This window comes from Diplotaxodon limnothrissa, linkage group LG3, assembly GCF_057381915.1.
Source record: "Diplotaxodon limnothrissa isolate DT_005_m linkage group LG3, D_limnothrissa_male_GT1.1, whole genome shotgun sequence".
NCBI lineage: Eukaryota > Metazoa > Chordata > Actinopteri > Cichliformes > Cichlidae > Diplotaxodon > Diplotaxodon limnothrissa.
This window is the reverse complement of record NC_140598.1, coordinates 49,514,970-49,533,691: the sequence shown is the minus strand read 5'-3', so window position 1 is coordinate 49,533,691 and position 18,722 is coordinate 49,514,970. Positions and strand designations below refer to the sequence as shown.

The 18,722-nt window shown below is 40.3% G+C and overlaps 1 protein-coding gene across 1 annotated transcript in view; it reads left to right on the top strand.

Annotated features, from left to right (window-relative positions):
* The window catches only part of poln (polymerase (DNA directed) nu), a 76,386-nt gene that overhangs the window by 14,344 nt on the left and 43,320 nt on the right, over positions 1 to 18,722 (top strand). The window contains exons 13-17 of the mRNA XM_085350799.1: positions 3,421 to 3,504; positions 3,662 to 3,757; positions 5,649 to 5,705; positions 6,135 to 6,191; positions 8,561 to 8,626. Coding sequence (XP_085206925.1) covers positions 3,421 to 3,504; positions 3,662 to 3,757; positions 5,649 to 5,705; positions 6,135 to 6,191; positions 8,561 to 8,626 — 360 coding nt within the window. The remainder of the gene's footprint in view (positions 1 to 3,420; positions 3,505 to 3,661; positions 3,758 to 5,648; positions 5,706 to 6,134; positions 6,192 to 8,560; positions 8,627 to 18,722) is intronic.

The window sequence follows — 18,722 nt, the reverse complement described above, 5'->3', positions numbered from 1 at the left end:
CTGAGGTATGTCAAATTACACAAGAGCTGAAAATCAATGGTAATCTAAATTGTCATTTTTTGGTTCATTTTATCCTCCATATTTATGAAAGAAGTCAGGAGTGAGGTACAAAAGTGAGCGTCTACAGACATCAGTGTGAACATTAAATAAATCTCTGCAACTTTTTCCTATTTTCCTAACAAAATATAAATAAATAAGTTCAAGACTTTCACACAGTATTTTAATACAGGCCAAGCTTAGTGTCTGGTTGACTGGGTCAGCTTGGATTTGTCCTGAGTCACTCTGAGTTGATTGTATTTTAGTCTGGCTGCTAAAGCATAGAGCTGTTGATTGATGCTGTATCAGCAGCGATGACAGTAGCAGGATATGAGAAACAGGACAGACCTCAGGGAAAAAAAAGAAAAAACAAACAAAAAACATAAGACAAACAGAAAAATGGTATCTCGTTTCCTTCTTCTGAGCAGATTTCATGAAGTGTGGGGTGGATGTCCTCTGGGGGCCTGTCCTGTTTACACAAAGAGTAAAAAACAGTTCTGGAGATGAAATTTGAGAACTGTCACGGATGCACAAAGATGTAGATGCAGATGGCATGGACAAACACACGCACAAAGAATACACAACATAGTCAGTTTAGTTTCAACTCACAAGTCTTGCAAACAGCAGCAGGGTTGTTGTTGTTGTGGAGGCAGTCTTGATAGCTCTCTGTGTTACTATAAATAGGACGGATAGTCTGTCTCTTTCCTTTAAGAGGCTGTGCTGCAGGAAGAACGCCTCTGCAGAGACACGCACACACACGCGCTGAGGCACTCAAGTTTTTGAGGCTGTGGCAGAGTTGTGTGTAAATACATTTGTGTGCCTTTTTGTGAAATGTCTGCGTGTGCTGTCATGTGTGTCCAGACTCTGTTGTGCTGGATGTTGTTTTTATCTGAGCTGTCAAGTTCACCTGTTGAAAGACCAACCAGAAAATCCCTCCTGTCTATCAGGCTTCATCTTTCAAAACATACTCACCTGCTCTTTTGTCTCAAATTGTGTTTGAGAACAGCTCAAGAGATCGCAGTGAAAAAACTGTATACACTGTCCACGGTCCTGAAGTTGTAACCATTTAAATTTAAGTGTAATAAAACTTCAATCCAAGGCCGGAGTATTATCAGGATGCTCTCCTTACAAATACTGACAGTACCAAGATCCAGTTTTTGCCGTTGCAGCGTGTTTGTAAATCTGACCTTAAGACAGCTATGCATGAACAAATGTCTGCAAACCTCAATGAACTGAAGCAACACTGTAAAGAAGAGTGGGACAAAATTCCTCCACGATGATGTGACAAAACTGATGAAGCAATACAGAAAGTGATTACTGTAAGTTATTGCTGTTAAAGGTGGTTCTACAAACTACTGAATCATGGCATTCATTTAGTTTTTCACAGGACTGTGTGAAGGTCAGCAGTTCTTTTGTGCCTGACATTGTCCTTTATTTTCAGAAGGGCCTCGTCTGACGGCACATTCCTCTCAGCAAAGGGACTGATTTGTCTCCAGATTGATATAAAACGAAAGTATGCCATTTCACAGTTAGGTTTAATATCCATTTTCCCAATATTTTCTTTTTAACAATTCTTTTTATATAAAACAACAATTTTTTTTTCTTTTTTAACACAATTGTAGCATTTCTTTAAAAAAAAATCTCCCAAAAAACCAAAATCAAAATTAATCTGTGCGCTGATTATTGTTCTTCTCCACTCTACATATGTTTAAAAAGTCCCTTAAGCTTTCTTCCACCTTGATTTAGATGCCATCTATTTCTTCATTTCCATCAAAAAAGTCCACGTCTTGATCCACATGGTGTGAAGTGCAATAAAATATTGCCCTACAGAGCCCTGTGCCTTCTGTATGTGTGCCTTTGTGTGTCAAGCAAAGTACTAAGGGGCTCCCATCCAATATTGATGAGGCAGTCTGGTGCCTGCTCTGGGCAAGAGAAAAGTGCATATTTTGGACTTTAGGTACATGTCTGACAGCTCACCCCAATTTTTCTCCTTTCATTTTCTTTCTGTCCCTTCGTGTTAGTCTCTCGCCACACTGCTGTCCTTGATTTTGTGCCACAGTTGTTCCACTTCCCCCTACCTTTTTGTCAAGTCATGTCTCTGAACTCTCCTTCTTGTTCCAAATGCAATTTTGTGTTAAACATGTTCTCACCAGTTCATGAATAACCAGTGTTACTTCTCACATTTTCCCCCATGTACCCACACCAGTGTTTACTTCCCAGTTCAACTTTCTTTCAACTCTTCCAATTACCCATTTTTTTGTCCCATATTCCCAAATCCGTCACTCTGCTGCTCTTTCAGACTGTTGTCTCTCATTTCATCAACACATTTACCCCGATACACTCCGCCTCGTTTCCTCTCGTCTCCGTTTCTCTAACCTCATTCCCTGGTTTGTCTGTCAAGTGCTTTGTTCAGACTTGCAGTGAGCTGTGATGAGGGTGTCGTCCCCTTCATTAAAAAAACAGCTCAAAATCTTCACATTTAGCTTAAATATTGTATAAGAATGAATTTCACGCCTTTATGTCCTCATTTAAAACTTTCACGTTTATTTTTTATCACAATCGCGTTCTTCTCGGGATTCATCCTCTTTGCATCTTCAAGTTATTTAATAGTGCTTCTATCTTTCAGTCCTCTCTTCTGTCTCTCCATTTTTTCTATGCCAAGTCACTTGTTTGCCCCATTTCTGTAGCGTAGTTTCTGTTTTTCCCCCTCCTCTCTTTTTTGTGCCATTTGTTTTCCATCATTTCCTCTTTCTATGTTTCTTATGTTGCCCTGGCTTTCCTGCGGCAAGGGTTTTTTCTAAAACAGGGGTGGGGAAATCCAGGCCTCAAGGGCCAGGGTCCTGCAGGTTTTAGGCATCACATGTGTTTCCCATGGGACGGAAAGGTGTAGGAAGAAGGTCACCTAGTAAGATACAGAGTGTAATAAATGACTTCCTGTTTCACATATACAGTCATGTCAAAAAGAAACTAAGTAACCCTCTAAGATTTAGTCATTTGTAAAACCATCTTTAGCAGCAATAACTTGAAGTAACCACTCATTATGTCAGCACGGGGCCATCACAGCACTTTGATTCTTTTCTTTTTCAGCCATTCTGTTGTAGTTTTGCTGCTGTGCTTGAGATCATTCTCCTGTTATCTGTCACACATATAGCCTCACGTTTGACTCTAGAATATTTGGTATACAGAGGAGTTCATGGTGAACTCAGTGACTGCCCCTCCACCACCGTGCATGACAGTTGGTTTTCACCAAGCGTGGTGTTCAAACATCTCCGCTTTGTTTTTGTCTATCCAAAGTATGTTGTTCTAGAGGTCTGTGAACTTTGCTGACCTGATCCGTGCTGCCACGTTCTGCTGTGATTTTGTCTGTCTTTCCAACTCTGTCAGACTAAACTGAAGCAACTGGAGCAGGAAGCACACCGAGCAGCTGGACAAATATTTCTGTTGACCAGCAACACTCAGCTACGAACAGTACGTACCTTCATGTGTACATCTGGATACTGTGTGCAGTATATGGCTTTTCTGTGTCTGTGTGTGTGTATACCGTGCATATGCAAACGTTTGTATTCTTCTACGCTTTGCGTCTGCTTCATGTTTTGTGGATGTTGTGGATTTACAATGTTTGTAGATTCTGTTTGAGAAGCTGCGTCTTCATGAGCGCTGCGAAAACAAGAAGCTTCCCAAGACCATCGGCAAACAGCAGCAGTCAACATCCGAAGCTGCAGTATGACACACACGTGTATAGACACAGACAGATATTTCAGTTTGACCCTCAGTTCTCTGTGAATCCAAAAATGTCTTTAGATTAGAGACAAAGATTTATTTTTTTCATGTTTAGATGTTTCCCCTCAAACTTCAGTGCACAGTCACTGTTCTTAGTCACGTCTCTATCTCTGTACAAATATACATGAGCTGCTGCTTGGACAGATTTTATGTCCACCTTTGTACTAGCAGTCAATCACAGCTGACGACCGAATCGCGGAATAGTTTCATCGGCTAAAGCGTCGTAAGCAGCGAGCCTCCTGATTATTAGCCCGACTTTTGTTGCATGTCAGTCTTTGGTTCATTTTACCCACATTTTCTGCCTATTTGAGCTTTTGCTATCTTTTAAATAGTTTTATATGTAACAGCCCTCTTATAAAATTCATCTGTTCCCAGCTTTTAGGGCTTTAATACGTGTACCTCCTTCTTGTATGACTTTAGAATTAAAAAGAAGGTGATATATACATTATGTCATTAAAAGCTCCTTAGTTATATATAGTAGCCCTAATCTGGCCTCCTGGTGGTAGTGTGCTAACTTAATGGTGAAAATGATGTAACCCTCCCAGGAGAGAAAGTCTAATGGATTGAATGTAGACTGTTAAGGAGCAGAAGATTGACAAGCACTCAGGTCTGACCAACTTGGTATGTGGCAAAACCACTTAACTCTAAAATTTGTATATCAAATCATGAAAACAAGAAATTGCGCTCTTAAATCAAAGGACCTAACTCTTGAATACCCACCAAGAAAACTGTACTATAATACAGTGCGTGCCCAAACATATTCATAGCAGTGAATAGAGAAAAACATCTGAAATTACCACCAATAAAGATCAATGTGGACAATTTTATAGTAATTATTATTATTTGTTAATCACAATTATTTGTTAATTTTAGTGAAAAAACATTTATATTGCACTTTGATGTAAATATAACACTGCATTCCTGCTATTGTATTCATGTTTGCATCAAAATAAAATTGTTCCTTCTTGTTCACATACAATCATCTTTTTGAAGAAAAATCGAAATTTAAGCAATGTCATGATTTTACACTTTTCATACCCAGAGAACAGACAGCTGTCTTGTAAAGATTTATTTACAAGTGTGATAAAAGCAGCGATAGACTGTGGAAGAATGGACTACTGATTTAGAGAGTTGCAGCAACTGAAAAGGTTTGAAAAGGCTGAGGCATTACTGGAGAGTGCAGAGAGGCTGAGCTCGGGAGCAGGTCGGAGGCCCGGGGTGAGCAGCTGGGTATCAGTGGAGAGTGGGCAGACAGGCTAGTCACAGATAAGACTGAGAAATCCACTGGCAGTATTTGGGTGTGTGGGTGACAGAAGCTTCGGTCAAGGGAACACTGGCTGACTTTCCAAAAACAGGCAACATGCTTCAGGCAGGGAAACTGGGAGAAAAACAAAGACACAGGGTTAGAGGCAGGAACAGAGAAACAAACACTAGACTGAGTGAGCCAAGATACCACAATTGTGGACATAATGAACTGGCACATAACAACAGCCAGACCCTGTCCTTAAAAAACACAGCCACAATAAAGGGATTTACAAGAGGTGTGGAAGCAAGCTCGTGTAGGGCAGCACAGACCAGCTGAAGTCTGCATCTGAAATAACAAAGCACAGAGGAACCTGCCCCAACCCTAACAAAACTTAGCACAAAATAATATGACTACTTATACACTGTACTGCATTCCTGTTAATTAAAACCGCTTTACAGAAAATTTTGTTCATGTGCATGTCCTAGAAGCAAAATATAAAGACTTTCAATCGATTTTCTTTTGTACCTGACACGAAAGGCACAAAAATGCAGCTTTTCAGTCTTTGTCTCCTTTCTTTTTGTTGCAGTTGTTGCAGCTTCAGGACCTGCACCCTCTGCCAAAAATAATCCTGGACTACAGGCAGGTCTGGCATGTTCATTATTATTATGAATCATCATTATTATGAAAAATGAATGAATGGGAAATTCACTTCTTGAGCAGGAGCCCCTAAAAAACTAGGCGGTCACTGTTGAGCTCTGTAGAAATCAGTTTAATTTTTGTCAGTCAGAAAGGATTATCCAGGTTATGTTCATTGGCCAAAATCACAAATCATTATATGATCATTATATAATGATTATACAGTTCCACTACCAGATGAGACAAGTGGGACTTCTCTAACCAATGGGTGTGTTGTTTTGACCTTATCTGTCTTTTATACTATGATGTTTTCTTCCCAAGTTATTAAATCTGTTCTTTTTAAGATGATCATTGTTTAGCTTTACCTTTTGGGGGTTACATAAGGTATAGAGATAAAGTGTTTTATTGTAACAAATAATTGCATTGTTGTTCACAGGTTCGCAAAATCAAATCTACTTTTATTGATGGGATTTTGTCGTGCATGATGAGCAAGGTGAGTCAACTCTGTTTATACACTATTTTGCTAAAAGTATTCAGTCACATCCAAATCATTGAATTCAGGTGTTCCAATCACGTCCGTGGCCACAGGTGTATACAGTCAAGCACCCAGGCGTGCAGACTGCTTCTGCAAACATTTGTGAAACAATGTTTGTTCCTAGGAGCTCAGTGAATTCCTAAGTGATATGATGCCACCTGTGCAACTCCAGGCCTGAAATTTCCTAGCTACTAAATATTCTACAGTCAGCTGTTAGTGGTATTATAACAAAGTGGAAGTCATTGGGAATGACAGCAACTCCGTCACAAAGCATTAGGCCACATAAAATCACAGGGCCAGGGATCAGCCCTGTGCTGAGGCACATTTTGCTCAGACGTGACCAACGTTCTGCAGAGTCTTACAGACCTCTAAGCTTCATATGGCCTTCAGATTAGCTCAAAAACAGTGCACAGAGAGCTTCATGGAACGGATTTCCATGGCTGAGCAGCTGCATCCAGGCCTTATTTCACCAATGTCTTCCTGCAAGAACAGTCAAAAATTCCCGTAAGCACTCCTAAACCTTGTGGAAAGCCTTCCCAGAAGAGTTGAAGCTGCTATATCTGCAACAGGCAAAACCTTATGGGTTAGGAATGGGAAGTGACTCAATTTTATATGTGTATGAAGGCAGACGAGCAAATATTTTTGGCAGTACATCCCAAAAAAGTTGCTTGTTTTCAACGGGTCAAAGCGTTTTTAGTGGGAGAAGCATTTCATGACTCATCCAAGTTACTTTTTGGAATTTCCTTAGATGGATGATTGAACATGCATCTTTTTGCAATACAAACTTTCTACAAAATGTATAAAAGGTAAATGTACTCAGTCCACTGGCACTCTTTTTTCTTGATGTGGATTTTTTTAGACTTTTTTGTGAGACTGAAACAACAAAAACTCGAGAGTGAAACCAAAGGTTTAGAAGTTGCTGCAGGCTAGAAGGACTCCTGCAGCTCCCACAGCTTTTGTTTTCATTTGCTTACAGTTTGCTGCTGCGTCAGTGCACTAGAACAGTAATTTATGCTGCTGGACAAACCCGTGTTTTTCCTCTTCACCTTTTAAATTCAGCTGCCGGTGTGAATGTCACCATCTCTCTGAGGCTGTGACAAGATGTGGTTTCACAGCTCCTGAAACAGAGTCATCACAAGTGTGGATGAGCTCTGCTGTGCTGACTTATTAGTGAAATAGTGAAACATGTTGTCTGAGTTGGACTCTCGAAGCTGTTGGTCTGTTTTATTGCCACTGCTGTATTCATTTGGCAGAAGAGAGATGTATCTCTGTGCCTGACTGTCCCTCCACATGGGCCTCTTTCAAGCCTCGTGCATGGGAGCAGCAGCTTGTGTTTGTCAATCTGTGCTTACTCAACCGTGCAAATGAGTCTGCCTGGTGTTCTCCAAAGCTTTTTGGCTTCGGATCATCGTGATTCATTTGGCGGCATTTTGGAAAAAAGCTGGCAACAACAAATGTATACAAATTTCTACTCAGTCATAACTTGAGTATTTGTGGTTTTATAAAATAGATTTTTGTAAAGTGTAAAATGTCACAACTACGTGGACCCTGTGGCTGACACCACAACATCGAATGACGTTTTATTCGCACTTACAATAAAAAAGAAAGATTTAGGAAAACCAGAAAACACCACATCCGAAAAGAAGGCAAGAGTCAGAATGGAGCCACAGTTGAAAGACTCAGATGCCAGAGTTGGATTAGACGTAGATATAAGGAGTAAAGAAATGAGGGAAGTAAAAAAGCCACATGAGGAACTAACCTTGAGAGTGAATGTGAATAAATTCTGACAGACAAACAATGAGGCACAAGCAGTGGAGATCACTAAAAGTGAATGGGGGAAAACTAAGAATACTACAGAAGCCATACAGACAGACAGACCATGAAATAGTAGCAAAGGTCTGCTGCGTGGGACCTTAGCTACTATATGCTGTAATTATCTTGTCGTCTAATTTATTAGGTTAATAGGTTTGACAGTGTGCAGATGTTTGGGTTACATAACTACACTGCAGTCTTGAGCACTATAGTGTTGTTTTTGTTGGTGCTGTTGATGTTTTGTCCTGCTTATTGCAGCAACATAACTGGCACCCTACTCTGCAAGCAGCTTGTTCAGATTGGGCATGGCACTGTTGAAGGCGTGTGGGTCCAAACACGGGATCAGAGTGATCAGGGCAATCAAGACCGCAGCTGTTGTTTTCAGGCTGTTTTTGGCTATATGGAAACATTAGTGATAACATAGCTGACTGAAATGTTCATGTGATAATGTGTTAAATTTACAGGTTCTCCCTGTTTTTAATTCATATTTGACTCCCTTTGTCTCTTCATGTCAGAGCTACATTTCCTCTACGTGGCACCAGACCAGTGTTGTGACTGGGAGAATCTCTGCAAAACACCCAGTAAGTCAAACTTGCCTTGCATTCCTACCCATCTCTCCCAGCCTTCATTGCACTGGAATTAGTTGATACATCTTGGACTGTTAAAACACTGCAACAGGATTAAGCATCCTTGGAGGAGCTATCCATGGTTCTGAATTGGGAAAGTTTCTTTCTAAGAGTTCAAGGCACATGCATAGAATACCTAAAAGACCACATCAATGTGCATTAATAGAAACAGAAACGCTGGATTATATCTATGAGAAATTAAAATTTGGCATTTTAATGACTTACAGCGCAAAATATTTTTACATTTTTATGGAGTGAGGAAAGCCTTTTTCAGAGCTTTTTGCTTAAAGTATTTAAACAGAAATAATATTTGAAAAATCTCACGAAAGATTTGTACACACACACAAATCTTCTGCTCGTGGATTTCTAAGATCCTAACAATCTTCTCCTTTTTGTGTTCTTTATAACTAAGCTTTCATTGGCTATTTCTTTCTGGCTTTCTCCCTTGTCAGAGAAACTCCTTAAGGAAGCTGACTGCATAGTAATTACATGCTCAGTCGTGAATGCTGAGTTCTCATAGAAACAGATGTTTTGGGATTGTTGTGTAACAGCAAGCTGGAGGTTTCTATGAGCAGAGTTTTTTATGAGGTGTAGCTGAGAGACAGCAGCTCAATGTTTAAAACATGAGTGTGAATAAAGGGGCGGGTGTTGGACGCCTGGCTGATAGGGAGCATGTTGAGTTAGAATGGCTTTACAGAGTCAGAGAAATAGTCCTGCTGAAATATTCATACATCCTGGAGCAAAGAGCAGGTGAGGCACAAAGAGGAAGACTTCATTCTAAGAAGACATTCGTTTTTTTGACGGAGTTGATAATTATCATTTTCTTACTGTTATCCTCTATGGTATGAAAATTAGTTAGAAGCTATATATACCTCCCCTTTTTATCAGGCAGTCGTTGGCTTCAGTTGTCTTTGCAATATAATATTCTTGGTAGAGATATTAGAAATGTGGTCTGTGTAACTAGTAAATCAAATATGAGGCCTAGGGGCCAGAACCAATGCGTGAAATGGGCAAATTCTGTCCACTGAATGACTTTGCAAAGTGTGAAAACTGCAGCGAGTTCGTTAATTATTCAGATTTTTCATAAAATGCACTGGCATTCATTCTGTGGTGATGTCAGAGCTAATGAAAGTTAAAAGTGCTGGATCTGGATTTGTTGTTTGAATCAAAAAAATGTTAAATACTTTATGCCGAGTGTGTGAAGTGTAATGACAGTAGACTCAATCAAGTAGAAAACAGATATAAATTGTTGATTTTCCGAATGTAAGCAGTAACATCTCAATAAAGAAACTGGTGTTGTTGATGTTTTTAAACTGACTTAAATTATTATGCAGTGGTTTTCCTGGCCTAATTCACTTGTCCTGTCAGTCCACAGAGCATTTTGCCCAGCCTCTTTCTTATTGCTGAATCATGAACTCTGACCTTTACTGAGACACGTGAAGCCTCTGGTTTTTTAATGTTGTTCTGGGTTCTTTTGTGGCCTCCCGGATGAGTCATCGATGTGCTCTTAGAGTTATTTCTGGAGGCCGGACACCCCTGGGAAACTTCACCACTGTTCCAAGTTTTCTCCATGTGTGTTCACTGGAGTCTCAAAGCCTTTGAAATGGTTTTGTAACCCTTTCCATACTGATAGATGTCAGTGACTTTGTTTCTCAAGTGTTTCTCTAGATCATGGTGTGATGTGTTGCTTTTTGAGCTCTTTTAGCCTGCTTCACTTTGTCAGACTGCTTCTCTTTAAGTGATTTCTCGATTCAGCAGGTCTGCCAGTATTCAGGCCTGAGTGTGTTTAGTGAAAGTGAACCCATCTTTCCAAAAAAAAAAAAAAGTGGTTAATCACAGTTAATTCACGATTTAACAAGAGGCACAAATTAGTTTTTCACACCGTACCAGGTGGGTTTGGATAACTTTTCTCTCTTAATCAATGCAATCACCATTTAAAAACAGCATTTTTTTATTTTTCAAGTTGTCTTTGTGTAATATTAACATTTTTTGATGATCTAAAACATGTAAGTGTGATAAATATGCAAAACACCAGGAATTCAGGAAGAGAGCAAACACCTTTTCACACCACTGTTTTGTTCAGTTTCAAAGCCTGTGGTAACCTCGCTAAAAAAAAACTAAAGCCTAGCGTTTTAGGCAATTATCCAATTACAATGTAATTGGTACAAAAGTAAAGGGATACCCAGTCCTTTGTAAGATTGCACACAGATGGTGCTGAGGTCATAGATTAATGAAGAAAAAACTCAGAAAATTATAGTTGTCGCCCAGTACTCTTTGATACAGTTTTTTTTATTGAATTGATTCTTTATATTTGTAAGTACAGGTACATTAAGGTGGCATTTTGAAATAACACACACACTATCAGTATTAACAGTGAAGGTAAACACCCTCTGTTTAATAGTTTGAGCCAAATGCACTCAGTGCTTTTTCTGTAATTGTAAAGCTTTATTTCTGTAAGCCTGAGAAGTTGGGCTGGGCCATATCATACCGTTCACGGTAATACCGGTATAATGTTGGGCAACGATAAGAAAATGAAATATCGCGATAGAATATGGGTAAAATGCGCATGCGCAGTGCTTTTGTTTTCATACGCACGTGGCGGAAAAAGCATGGCGGCGACGAAGAATGAGAAGGGCGAACGAGGATCATTGAATGAAACGGATGAACCAGAGCTGGTTTGGCTTTCGTCCGTCAGATACACAACAAAGCACTATTTTTGGTAGAGCATGCTAGTGGGCTGTTGTTATTACCGTGTCTTTTGGAAAATACGGCACACTTTAAATCAACCCTTTGATTTCTCTGAAAATCGACAGTTCCCCCTTACCTTATAATCCCGTGTGCTTTATGTATGAATTCTGGTTGTGTTTACTGACCTCGAAACGATTGTATGTACACGGCGCTCGAAAATCTGTCAAATGTTTTAGTACGATTTTGCTAAGCTACGAACCCGCACCACTTGATGGATTGTCGGAGTGTTACGGCCATCGTAGGCAGGAGCCTCGCGGAGTTATACGTACTGTGCTTCAACATAAAATTACCGTATTGTGTGTATAACCTCTTTTTAAGTTTTGTGGATATTATACATGGTTATGCTGAGGACATGTTGGCCAATTCCCACTGGAAATGCCTTTTGGTTAAACTGTCAGCAAGGAATTTGCATTTACACTGTTACATTTTTATGTAGCTTTAATGCACATAAAAAACAGCTGCTTGTTTAAGTGAAAATACATTGATGGGGTTCTTTTGCACTAATAAAGTTGTGGAGTTGTAAAGTACTTTGTCTAGTGTCAATTATATCGTCAGTTATATCGTTATCGCAAATTTTCAAATGTATATCGTGATAAATATTTTTGGTCATATCGCCCTGCTCTACTGAGAAGCTGTGCTGATGGCTTTCTTTGATTAATTTAGCAGCATTTCTATGTACTGTTGAAAAGCATTTGAAAAGTCACATCATCAGTTTCAGTGGTTCATTATAAAAGCCAATTTGAAGGCTGCATATGATCGAATTGTGGGAGCGAAAATAAACTTGACGCTATGACAATGAAATAATAAATATAAATAAAAATACCTGTAATAAATAATATTATAAAACAGACAACTGCAAAAAAGTACTTCGACTTCTGTCTCGGTATGGGGAGGTCGATAGCTCATTTCAACAATACTCAGCTGTCAGGCTCCGCTGGTTCTTCTCCTGTTAGATCCTCTCCAAGCCTCAAAGACACTGAACTTTTCTAATCTCACCGGGCAAATTGTGAGCGATGTGAGCTACACATTGAATTGATTGTGCTGCTACTAAATGATATATGTGACTGTGGGCGGCTGTGGTTTATCACTGCTCTGTTCCTGCTGTTACTCAGATGTGGGATTTGGTTGAGCATCTTATTAAGCGTGTGAATGCTTGTGGTTTGTGCTGTGCGCCAGTGTGGTCTTTAGTGATTTTATTGTACTGTGATAGTAATTTGTTCCCAACAATAAATAATACAAGGCAATATGGATGTGCCCATGTTATGTGGAAGTTTAATGACCAAATGATTAAAGTACATGCCATGTATATTTACTCTTGTTTTCCTATTTCTATTGCTACAGAAATAGAGGTCATAGTGGCCTTTGCTTCATGTTGTCCTAGGTTTTTTTTTGCCATGTTTGCTTCCAAACTCTTATTGCCACAGCCAGTACATGCTAAAAATGCCCAAGGAATTGTTATGCCATGCTTTTCCCTCAGAATACTAGAAGGTTACATCTGAAGCGTGAATTGTTTTAGTATATGTTTTAATGTTTATTAATGTTACAAAAAAGATAGTGTGCTCGCCTGTTTTTTTTCTATAACCATCATCCTGAATCCAACACTGTGGCTCTAAAAGCCTGACAGACACTAGCGATACTCATCTAACAGTCATGGATGGTGGACGGTGGGCACTTCCTCCTAGAGTGCAAAATTATCCACAACATCATAAAATAATTCACTTTGACCACTAAAGGGTGTAAAAGATGGATACAGCCAACATGGAAGTGCTGGTATTCCTCTCTGATCAGTACCAGGGGGCAATACCTGTGGTTACAAACAAATGTTCTCTCTTGTAGAAGAGTATGAGAACATGGCCCTCTGCCCCGACCTCTGTAAACGCTTTTGTGATGACTTCATGGGTCATTCTAAATGTCAGAAATTTCACAGTTTGCAGTTTTGATATACCAGTGGTACTTTTTTTTAAGCGAAAACACAGTTTCCACTGGAGCACACATTAGTAAAGCTGTTCCTAAGCTACAGTGATAAAAAGACTCAGCTCAAGGCTTCAGAAACTCATGGTGAAGTAACAATGGCTACCGCCATCTTTTATACTGTTTATGGTTTGACCCAATCACAGAAGCTTATAGCAAGATATACGCCAATCTTTGAGTAATACAATAACAGCGCAGTTCAAATAGGAAATATCAGTATATTATGGTAATTTTGCACGTATTTTTTCAGCGACTCCCTTTAGGTGTCGTCACAGCATATCATCTGCCTCCATCTTACTCCATCCCTAGCATCCCCCTCTACATGTCCTCCTACATCCATGAATCCACTCTGTGGTTTTCTTGTTGCCTGGAAGCTCCATCTTCAACATCCTTTGCCCAATATATCAACTATCCCTCCTCTGCACATGTCCAAACCATCTCCGCCCTGCTTCTCTTTGTCTCCAAACTGTTCAGCCTGAGCCGTCCCTCTTTCTTTCGATGGTAGACCCCAGGTATTTAAGCTCATCCATCTTCAGTACCTTTACTCCTTGCGTCTTCACCTTTCCAATCGTCTCCTTCTCATTCATACATGTATTCTGTCTCATTTCTTGCTGATTTCCTCTTCTCTCCAGAGTATACCTCCACCTCTCCAGAATTGCTCTCACCTGCTCCCAGTGCCTGTGTACACGTCACGCTGATGGTTGAGATCAACTATCTTATACTAGTTCCTCTAGCAATGCAGATCTAAATAGTCTGGGTAACCCTATTTGATGTTACACATACAAATAGGTGCAGATATGAGTTGATATAAAATATCTTTTTCATCTTTCTTAAAATGTCAGGTAGTCTGTAGCAGAGCATGGTGATAAATTGTGCTGCTAGGTTTGAAATAAGAATCTTTCTCCATCAGAGAGCAAGAAGGAAGAAACTTCAACCCTCCAGAGTCAAACTTATTCTGGCATAATTTAAGTCAGCTCATTATTATTCTCATCATACTGGAGAGCAGAATGTGCTGGGCGTTAATTGAAGACTCGCTCAGTGATCATTAACACGTCACATCCCACTGCTTTTAGTGGAAAAAGGTTCAGCTTGTAGTTGGTGTTTAAGGTAGAAAAAGACGTTGCTCTGCCACTCTCCGCTCTGCACACACATACACGCACATATTCAAATGAGGAGCGTTGCAGAGGGGGTTTCGCTTTCATCTGTTGTGGGTTCAATCACAGTGAAGACTGTCTGCAGTAACAAAGGGGCGCCTGAATGAAAGCAGGACAGCTATGAAACTGGTGCTGAGTTTAAAGCGCAGCGAGAAGTGAGTCTTGCTGGAGAGACAAGTTGGCTCGTCTGTTTTTATCTGCTGAAAGCAAAAATATGTTTGAGCCTCAGTGCTTCTCCCGTGTCTGTGCCATGTCTTTCCTTCTCTCATTTTTTATGACTCTCCTGGTCCCCTTCTTCCTGCTCCCTTGTTGTTTAAGTATGTTTTCTTTGTCATTTATAGTCTCCAAGTGGCTCTTCTATCCACGTCTTTCTCTTTCTTGTTCTTGCTTTGCTTCTGTCTAACGCTCTTTCCCGCATGTACTCGTCCCCTTATATTAATAATTTTTAACATGGTGAAACCAAAGAAGACAAATCCCACCGCCTCCATCCCCTCCCTTACCCTTGGTCTTGCTGGTTTCAGCTCTAAGAGAGGAAACCATAGTTCTGATTGAATCTACTCTGCACTGTATCAGCTATCCTTTTGTGTCCCCTCTTCTTTTTCAAAGCCTTTTATGGGTTTTTAAAATTTATACACTCGTGGCACCCACAAATGCATCAAACATGCTCACTTACTCATGCAGATCCAGGGCAAAAGAAAGATGTAAACACTCTGTTCTGCTTCCATTTTCTATTTTTTTTCCTGTTGTTTGCTCAGAGGCTTCAAAGTAACGGTTTCTTAAATTTTAAAGTTAACATTACTTTTTTTTCGCCCCCTAACAGATTGTGCACATTTACCTCCTCATATCATAACCTAATCAATCCAGTGTCTCGGGTACAATTATATGATGCAGTCTATCTCAGTTGAGATTGATGATTCATTAGAAAAGAGCTGCATTATTGATGTTGTGTATTTGGTGTTAAGACTGTGCAGCCGTGTCTGTTCCCATAGTGCCAACTAAGTTTCCTCCAGTTTAACCTTTGTTTAAGACCGCTCTGCATTCAGTCGTTAAGTGTTTTGCACAGGCAGCTCTCTCAAGGCTGAACCAGCACTTCACTGAAGTGTGCGTGATGTTCTTTGCTGACACCAGAGTGGTTGGAAACACAAAGCCAAACATGCAGGGATACGTTTTTTTTGCATATACTACTACACACCTCTATTATTTGATTTAACTTGAAATTACAGCAGGCAGTATTGCAACCCATCCTCTTCTTTGTCTTTGTCTCTGTCTGTGCATTTAGTTAACCAACAAAAAGAGGTACCAGCAAATCATCAAACTTTGACTCCATAAAAGACTGACGGTGCATTTCCGTCACCGCACCGGGCAGGCAGACGGTATAAACACCCAAGTTTGTGAAAGCAATAACTGGGACAACGTGATGTAGGATTACGATCATGATATAGTAGGTGTATCTACCAACAATCTTGGACGAGTTTGAGTCTCAGTGACCTCGATCTCGGAGGTCAAGTTTTCTGAAAATCTTGTGAATGTGATAACTGAAGGAAGTCACCTAAAATGTTCTAATCGACATCATACGTACGTGTGTGTGCTCAAATTTTATGGAGCTTGTCAATCATCAGGGGAACTGCCAACAGTGCTCTCATCTCAGGCTGTCAGGCACTGCCATTCTGTCTGATGCCACTGATGTCTCCGAATAATGTACTAAGTAACCTTTGCCATCAGTGCCTTCACACAACAACCAGAGGCAGGATAAATCAGCAGTCTGTCAGCCTGGGGACTCCTTTCACTTTCTGGTTAGGCGCGCTGCATTTTGAACTTTTTTAGCTCATTTATTTTGTCTTCATCGTGGTTTGGTTTGGTTCAGATAAAGGTTGTGAACTAGGTGAAAATACACCAGTGTTTTCTGTTGTAGACTTGATTCTGGTTTATTTAATATTCTGAGTTTAATTGTTACAGTTTTGATCTATGTTTGTATTCCCAGGTTTGTTATCTAGCCTTAGGCTTTCTGTCCTCATTCCCGCTCCTCCTGTGTCTAGCATCCTGCAGCAGTAGCTCTCTTTGAAGTCGGTCTTGTCTCCATGTTAATTTGTCTGTTTCCCGCTCATGTTTCTGTGTGGCCTGTCCTGTCTGGTAAGTCCTGTCTCTCGCTCTCTCACCTTTGTTCTGTCTTCTGTAATCCTACTTACGGTTTATTAGCAAGAATGACCAGCTCTCACTAGGCCAGTATCAGAGAATCTAGGATTGGCAGAAGCCCAAGGTATAAGCATAAATAATCTGTGTGTGTCTCGCTCCCTCTGTTCCCTGTATTTAGTCAGTCTTCCTCTAAATGTGTTGTACTGTTTTACTTTGATAGTCTCCTGTGTTCAGCAGGTTCTGTTTTGGTTCCCTGTCTCGTTACTTAGACTATGTTCAGCTGTGTTCCCACCTGTGGTCTGTTCCCTTTTTGTCTTGTGTATTTAATGTCTGCGTGATCTCCCTCAATGTTTGTGTTCTGCCAGTCTGTCTGTTAAGTTTAGTTTCTAGTATTTTCCGATTTTTAGTTTCTTGAGTTTAGATTTCATCTCAGTGAGTCTTGCATTTTGGCTCCATTCCTGCCTGCCTCACACAGCCATTAAGACACCTCATCGTTGATCCTACATTTTGAAAAACAGCACTGTAAAAATGACTGAGACATCAAGGAAAAAAGAAAATTTGGAGATTCCAGCAATGCCAGTAAACGCCTGGAAATTAGAACAGACTGGGAGAGTAGCATGGCTTCACATGATTTTACTTGTAAACTTGCAGTCTAAGAGAAATAAACTTTATTTACCCCTCTGTCCATCACCTCAGTATCCAGTGGATGGGTCTTATTTTTAGGAGTTTGCTTTTCTCCTCATGTTGAGCAGATGGATTCTGGTGAATGTGTATTTGTTGCAGTGTCACTGTGTCTCAGCATGTTTGTGCTCGCACGTAGCAGGCATGTGTGCGCACAAACACGCCTGCGTATTTTAATGTGTGCGCGTGTTCTGCAGTGATTCATGACATCGCCACTGTGTGATTAAATTGCCCCACACGAGCGTGATTCAGTCGTCCCCATCTGTTTAACAAGGCACCGCTCCTCTGAGACTCGCACTCTGGCTCGCTGTGGGCCAGATTTACGTGCATGGAAGTGCAGGGCAAAATTTTTAGTGAACCCCTCATTCAATTTGCACCCACAATCTGTGTGTAGTTAGTGCCAGGCCACTCATAGAAGTCGAAATCACTTCATTTTGAGCTGATCACTTAAAAATCACATGCTTGTAAATTACTGCATTAACCCGATACAAAGGAATATATGGTATAACATACACAGAGCTGTAATTCCAGCTCAAGAGGTCTTTATGAACCTATTTTATTTAAAGATAAAATAAAGTGGGAAATTACAGAAGCCAGAATTAGGTGTTACGGTCCAATTAACCAATAAGAAGACACTTTAAAGGATTTCTCATACATGATTCGGATCAGTTTTTTTGTGTGAATACTGAATTTACTCTGGTATGAACCAGTTCTACTCCTAAAAGTGTGGCCTGAATGTCTAGATTCAATAAATCACTTGGATTGATTCTTGGCCATTCTTTACTGTCGCCCAGCATAATTTGCAGATGATATTTTTTTGCTCAACATCCATCTGCTTAATCACAAACCAGCTCCATATGACCGACGTCGCACCGGTCTTCTTTATGAGCACCTCCTCCTCCTCCCCACCTGGAAGCTCCATGCTTGCAGCTGCTGCCATGCAAACAGGCACAGCTTGATGACATCATCAACATGGCTATCGTGGTAGGACGGTATAGTCAAAATCTCTCGTTGGTTTGTTTACTTTTAGAGGTTTAACTAAGCGATCATTATTATATTTATTATAGTTTAATAACACAGTTCAGCTGTGCTGACAGATGCTTTAGCTACCAGTGTCATTGTGTGGTCCCTTCAGGGATCCATGCAGACTCCAGTGAAGGACCAATAGGGGCCACTTTCAGCTTCATACGCATTTACCCATTCCAGCTTAAGACATGAGGAGGAAGTGAAGAATACCAAGTCTGGGTTGTAATGTTGAATAAAAAATGATGTTGTGCACAGTGCCAGTGGTGGGAAGACAACTCAAAAATACAAACATCTGTATGATTAAGTGGCTCAATCATAGTCAATGAGCCCAGGAGGGA